Source organism: Otolemur garnettii, unplaced genomic scaffold, assembly GCF_000181295.1.
Source record: "Otolemur garnettii isolate 467f Iridium unplaced genomic scaffold, OtoGar3 scaffold00107, whole genome shotgun sequence".
NCBI classification, from domain to species: Eukaryota; Metazoa; Chordata; class Mammalia; order Primates; family Galagidae; genus Otolemur; species Otolemur garnettii.
Genome location: NW_003852502.1, coordinates 5,520,505 through 5,527,804, shown reverse-complemented (window position 1 = coordinate 5,527,804; position 7,300 = coordinate 5,520,505). Strand labels below are relative to the sequence as shown.

Sequence of the window (7,300 nt, the reverse complement as noted above, 5' to 3'; positions counted from 1 at the left end):
AAAGAAATCTGTCCCATGATTCAGACTGCCTCTTTTACTCTCTCTTCTCCTCTTCACATAAATATTTATTTGAAGTTTTTTGGGTTTTTTGTTTGTTCTGTATTTGAGACAGAGTCTCACTCTGCTGCCCTAGGTACAGTGCTGTGGCATCATAGCTTGCAGTTAGCCTCAAACCCTCGGGCTTAAGCAATCCTCTTGCCTCAGCCTCCCAAGTAGCTGGGGCTATAGGCACCCACCACAATGCCTAGCTAGTTTTTGCTCAGGCTAGTCTAGAACTCCTGAGCTCAGGCAATCCATCTACCTCAGCTTCCCAGAGTGCTAGGATTACAGGTGTGAGCCACTGCATCTAGTCTGTCTGTCTTTCTTTTTTTTTTTTTTAAGAGACAGAATCTCACTTTATCGCCCTTGGTAGAGTGCCGTGGCGGCATCACACAGCTCACAGTAACCTCCAACTCCTGGGCTTAGGTGATTCTCTTGCCTCAGCCTCCTGAGTAGCTGGGACTACAGGCACCTGCCACAATGCCAGATATTTTTTTGTTGTGGTTTGGCGGGAGCCAGGTTTGAACCCGTCACCTTGGTAAATGGGGCCAGTGCCCTACTCACTGAGCCACAGGCACTGCCTGCCTAGTTTTTCTTAAACTATTTATGTTCACTGTCTCCATTTTCACAAATCTACTTACTTCTCAATTACCTAAAATCTGGCTTCATTCTTAACCTTATGTTAAAATTGTTCCTGATCTCCCTGTACCTTTGGACTCTGTTGACCATTCCCCTCACTTTCTGGTTTGACTTCAGATGTGCAGTCCCACACTTACCTCCAGAGACTCTGGTTTGCAGTTTCTTGATACCTTCCTCCTTCACTGATCATCCAGCGTATCAACCACCAAGGCCTCTGAATCCTCACTTAATGTCAAATATGTTCATTTCTTTTTTTAAAAAACCTGTTGTCATTTTAATTGTTGAATCATTTATTTGAGGCTAGCTGGCAAGCCTTTTTTTTCTTTTATAGAGACATGTCTTGATCTGATACCTATGCTGGGGTGTGGTGATACAATCACAGCTCACTGTAACCTCAAATTCCTGGGCTTAGGTGATCTTCCTGCCTTAGCCTCCTGAGTAGCAAGGACTCCAGGAAGTGCCACCATGCCTGGTTCATTTTTTAATTTTTTTTATAGATAGGGTCTCAGTTAAGTTGCTCAGGTTAATCTTGGCCTGGCAGACATTTTTATAAAGGGCCAGATGGTAAATATTGTAGACTTCATGGCTATATGGTCTCCATTGCCACTCTCAGTTTTGCTGTTGTCTAGTGATCCACAGACAATGTGTAAATGTGGTGGTATGGCTGTCTTCTAGTAAAATTTTATTACAAAAACAAGCAAAGGGCAGAATTTGAGCATTCACTGTAATTTACCAGCCCCTGAACTAGACTGTAACTTCTGTAGGTAGAAACCATGTCTTAACTACCCAGTGCCTAAGCGCAACGCCTAGCATGTGATAGATAATCACATGTAAACTCACATGTAATTGCAAACACATACTGAATTAGCTATTGGTTTTCTCCTTTTTAACTTTGGAATGTTTATATGAGTAAAACTAAATTGTCATTTACTGTAATTTAAAATATGCATTTAATATTTTTATTTTTAGACTCCAATTCTCAATTTTGAACTACCCATGAATTTGGAAAAATGGTTTCCTCCTCCAAGAATGAGAACAAAAAGAGAAGAAATCCGAAATATAATTCTGAAGCTGCAGGAAGATCAGAGCAAAGAGAAAAAAAAGCATAAAGACACTTACTTAACAGAAACATCTTTAGGCAAAGGAACAGAACATTATGTCAACAGTATTTCAGATTGACCATTTCTGTTGCTTAATCAGTTCTGCCTTCAGAAACTAAATGACTTTCAACTGTGGGTATAGACAGTAAAGAACTGAAGTGCTCACTACTCAGAGTGACTTGGAAATTTTAATGCTTGTATAAATGTCATATAATTAATTTCCAAAGGAGTATGTATTAAGTAAAAGTCTGTAAATATGTTAATGAGGCCAATTTTTCCAGCATTTATAATTATTTTTTTCACTTGTTAGGAAGCTTTTGTTATGTATTTTCTGTTAATAGTACTTAAAATTGCAACTTCTAAACACAAAATAAAAAGAAAATATTTATAGGAGGAAATGATTGATATTCTTTAGTGAATGTTGTATAATTTCTTAGTGGGTGTGACGTATTTCATGGGAATACTCAAGTATCTATGGTAATCTTTTGACCCTCTACAATATTTTCATAACTCAAAATGTGAAAACTAAGATATTTTAAACTAAGAAGACATCATCATATGCTTGTATAGCAGAATAGAAATAACATCTTTTCAATTCATATACTCTGTTCAGACAACACAGAAATGTAGTAAATGTTTATAATTGTATGCAAATATTTAACAAGCAATATTAAGAGCAATTCCAAACAAGGAATCTTGAATTATACTACTAAAAATAACTAACTGTGCTTGCACACATCATTGTCATATATGTTTCCGAAAACATCAAAGACTCAGGTTAAAACTGTTTTGGTAAGTGCAGCTTGAACTTTAAATATCCCGTGTTACCTTTCTATATTACAGCTAAAAGTATGCTACAATCTGTGTGATATAATTCACAGATATACATTTTTAATCTGTGTAAAAACAGGAATTTAAATAGGACTTTACTATTTTTTGTAATAGCTTTTGCTATTTTTCATTGTTCATTTTGTTCATGTTGTTTTGATAAAGTATCAGACTTTTTGCTTAAGTTTTTCAGTGTAAATTATTTTTACATGTAAAAGTACTGTTTTTAATCAATTGCATAATGCAGCAAAAATCTTTGAATTCCCCTTTAAAACTACTAAAATGTGATGGCTTTGATGGCAGATTTATAACTCATATGGCAATCCTGCATATATCTACAGAAGCTATTTTTCAAATGAAGTGGTAGACATTTCTTTCAAATTAACTTTGAGATTTAAAATATATATTTTTACAGTCTTTTTTTTAAACAATGAAGTTTTAAATATACATATCAAAAATAGTTGAGAATAAAAAGAAGGCCCTTTTATCATTGGCAATTATTTTATTTAGAATGTGGCTGTCTCTGGCCTTGCAACCAACACTTTAGGCTATTTTCTTAAATTTAATAAAGTCCACAGGATGTTTGAGGTGTTACTTAACCACCAACCAGTCTGCTGAGATGCCCCCAGTAAGTGGAATATTAAAATGTGAGCTTATGGGAGGTCGCTGCTAAGTGGTATAAATTATAAAGTGGTTTCTTTGTTACTTTGAACTAGCCTCACAATTTTTTTAAACTTTTGATTGTTTCTTTTTAGTGTTAACCTAGAGCTATTAGCTCAGATATCGTAACTAGATCAGGTATGAAAAATAAGAATTTAATTTTTTTATTTACTGAATGTCAGAAAGCCTGTTTCTTTTTTTGGCAAAGTGCCTTTGGATCTCAAACTAAGACAAAAAAATGGAAAGTTTTTTAAAAAGATAAGAGCAATAAGTACAATTGGCATATTTAACTTTTTAAATAAACTATATTTTGTTAGAATTCAAAGATACTGAAAAAATATTCAAAATCCTTAATTGTTTTTGTTTTAATTTCAAATGATTACCTTTTGCACTCTTAGATAATTTTTAAGAAGATAAAAATATAATTTGTCCCTTGGGCCAATTCAAGTCAATTATGTTTTGATGTGAAAAATACAGATGGATGTATGTGAGCTTTGTCGAGGTAGAGCACTCAGCTATTTGGTGGCATTTCTCCCACTTTATGTCCAATTTTATTTTTGGAAGTTATGCTGATGACTTTGCAATATATATATTGAAATCTTTGGAGATCGCCAGGTTGGTGTGTCTGCATATTCACTTGACAATTGTGTACTCTGGTAATTCTTTGTAATTTAAAGTTGATATCAACCTTTTGAAATGTGTTGTTAGTACTTAGAAGCTGTGAAACAGAACTTTAGAAGATAGTTACTAGACACTGAAACTGCATGACAAGTATCTGGTGTCTTAACTAATTAGATGGAGCTGTTGTATTGGTTTTCTTGTTGGATAGAATAACAGTTAATCATTTTTAGAAGAGTTTTAGATTACTTGCCATAAAATTTGTATGTCTCAGCTCTGGTAGAGCAGAGGTGGTTGTGTTTAGTCTCTTCCCTTTGATGTTACTATACCTACTTCAGACAGCTGAAAACTTAATGGTATTATTTCAAGCTCACATAAGCCAAAAACAGTTAGCTTTTCTTTACTTAGTAATCTGTGCTTAAATTCTTAGTCAATTGGGGCAGTGCTTGTGGCTCAAAGGAGTAGGGCGCTGGCCCCACATGCCAGAGGTGGCGGGTTCAAACCCAGCCCTGGGCAAAAACTGTAAAAAAAAAAAAATCTTAGTCAATTAAATATAGGAGGTTTTATTTGAAAGCATAAAATTTTCTAAATTATAACCCATTTTAAGTCACCAAAATGAAATTCACTATTTTTTCCTTAAAAACCATCTATGATCTCTGAAGACTGTAAGACAATGTAAAAAGAATATTAATTTTCAAAAAATCCAAAAATGTACTTAGACAATTCTCTGAACAAGAAAAATAAAGAATATATTTTAATATATAATATATGACCAAGACTTGTTGGAGTAAAGATCCTGGATTATGATAATGTAAGGGAACAAGGAAGAAACAGAACTCTTGAGACATGAGGCAATGTCGTGCTGCATGTCTGGAGGAGAGACAGATTACAAGGCTGTGCTGTAGATGACGGGAAGAACAAGAGGAGAGGGAGGAGGCGATGGTCAGGGTGCTGCAGACTGTCTAGGCAAGTGAATAGTTCTGACAGTTACTGACAACCAAGCACACAGAACCAAGACCAGACTGTCCTGGGAAATGTCCTGACACGCTCCAACAGTGGTTTCTGGTCCATCTGTCATTTTTCCGCTTTCTGGAAGAAAAAAACAGGTTATGAAAACCACTATTCCAAAACAAATTTAAATGTAGAGGGAGAACTGGTTGATGAAAGCAATGTGAACTATGAGGAAAGTAGCCCTACATCAAGGAACAATGATGTACTGTAAAAATAACACTGGAGAAATCAGTATGTAATGTACTCAGAGAAACATGCCACAGACCATGACCTCAGATACTCATAAAGTGGAAAGCTTAGATGTCTTTATTGCAAATGTTACAGTTACATTATTTAGTGGAGATGATTACAGTGAGGAGGATGGTATGCTAAACTAGAATTTTTTTGTAGAAATGTGCATACAAATCACCTGGAGGGAGGACATTTTTCAAACTGCACATACCCAGTATCTCAATCCCAGTGATGCCAAATATTTTCAGAGTACGTCCCAGCTATTTTGCACACTTCCTGGGAGCACACCACTAATCTGAAAGATCACTGTATGTCCTTGATGGTTTTCAAGTTGCTGATCCCAAAGATAATGAGGCTTGTCTGCAGCTTTTCTCAGACGCTTTACGATACCACTTCACTTCCTCCCAAATTCCCATCATGAACGTGACCATGAGTTCATTAAATTGTCGTTACTAAGCCTGGAGACATTACACAGTGAGCATCCCTTATCTGAAACGCTTGGAACTAAGGTTGGTTGTTTTGTTTGTATTTTGGAATATTTGCATTATATTTAACTGTTGAGCATCCCAGATCCAAAAATCCAAAATGTTTCAGTGAGCATTTCCTTGGAGTGTCATGCTGGTGCTCAGAAGGTTTTGAGTTTTTGGAGCATTTTTAATTCTGGATTTTTGCATTTGGGATGCTTAACCTCTATTAAAGTACTGACAGATTAAAGACCAGCAAATGTCCTGATTTTCAAAGGAAGAAAGTAGTTTCTGCAAATTATATAGCACTAGACATCAACTCTTGGTAAGATTTTAAGGTGAATTAAGAAGTCTGACACTATCATCGTGCCGCAGAGCCAGCTCCAAGATCAGTTATTAAATGACTGGTTTGTGAACTTTTAAGTAGGGGTCACCAGGAGTTAGGGGGCCAGGAAAAGCAAGGTTGTTTTGTATGTACATACATATATATATATATATATTTTTTTTTTTTTTCTTTTTCTTTGAAAGCAATTTATTTGTTCCTGGGTAGCAGAATACGGGGAAGGAGCAAGGTGATCCCTGTAACCTCCTGTTGCACATCTCGCCTCCCCAGTCTGTGCATCTATAAATACTCAGTACAACACCAAGCTTATACTGTCCCCTCAAGCGTTTTCTCACACTCTACCAGATGCAGAGTAGAGTGTTGACCAGGTGAGAAGGTAAACCAGATCCCCCACTCACAAGGCAGGGCTCCCCCACAATTATTCAAATTTAACTGGTGGTCCTATCGATTTTCTAAAACTCATGAACAAGGTCATAAATTATGTTGACGCAAGTCCTAGAGTCACTTAACCTGACAGACTTGCAGCGTGTAAGGGCCTTTTCTTTCTAAGTCTCAGGTTGTCTGTGGCACCCAGACTGCTGTTCCCTGGCTCCCCCACATCCCAGGGTGGCGATGGAGGACGGACAGGCCAGGCCAAACATAAGGAATAAAGTCTTTATTGGGCTCAGACCAGGAGTCCGGGGGTCTTGAGGACCTCTGTATTTGTCAATTTTCTTGTCCACGTTCTTTTCGGTCTGTTTCCGCAGCCTCATGAGCTGCTTTTTCTTCGGGTGGTGGATCTTAGCCTTCTCCTTCCTCTTCTCCTCCAGGGCTGCTGTCACTGCCTGCTACCTCAGGCGACGTCCTGTGCCGCAGGTAGGCAAACTTTCTTGTAGGCTTTCAGACGCACGACCCTGAGGGCAGCAGGAACCACCATCCGTTTTTTCTTGGCATAGGGTGCTGGGATCCCATCGGACACGTCTAGGCGGTCCAGGGCGGCCTGGCCACGCTGGCTCTTGTGGGGCAGCATGCCTCTCTCCGGGCGCTGGGGGCCACGGGCTGGGTTGGCCTACAACGGATGGTTGTGTTCATCGTTTTGCGGAGGGTGAACATGGCCAGGTACTTGTTTCTGTAAAAACTGCCAGAGAGGTTGATGCCCTCGCAGCACACAACCACCACCTTCCCGCCCCGCAGTACCTCTTCGGCCACAAAGGCCGCCAGGCGGCCGAGAGATGGCCTCTGCCATCCAGCAGGACCTGCCCCTCTGCCATCTTCAGCAGCTGCTTGGGAAAGAAGCATTTTATATATGTATATGTAATTTATTTTTTTTTAAGAGACAGAGTCTCACTTTGTCACCCTCGGTAGAGTGTCCTGGCATCACAGCTCAC

General features: G+C 38.3%; 1 protein-coding gene and 1 pseudogene across 2 annotated transcripts in view; one reads left to right on the top strand and one right to left on the bottom strand.

The window, feature by feature from the left end:
- The window catches only part of SENP6 (SUMO1/sentrin specific peptidase 6), a 105,923-nt gene extending 103,744 nt beyond the window's left edge, over positions 1-2,179 (top strand). For both annotated transcript variants that reach the window (XM_023517263.1, XM_012809526.1), the window contains one exon: positions 1,648-2,179. In XM_023517263.1, the coding sequence (XP_023373031.1) occupies positions 1,648-1,857 (210 nt within the window). In that variant the 3' untranslated portion in view covers positions 1,858-2,179. The remainder of the gene's footprint in view (positions 1-1,647) is intronic.
- Positions 2,180-6,565: 4,386 nt separating this feature from the next.
- Positions 6,566-7,183, bottom strand: LOC100956208 (annotated as a pseudogene).
- Between the last annotated feature and the right edge of the window lie 117 nt (positions 7,184-7,300).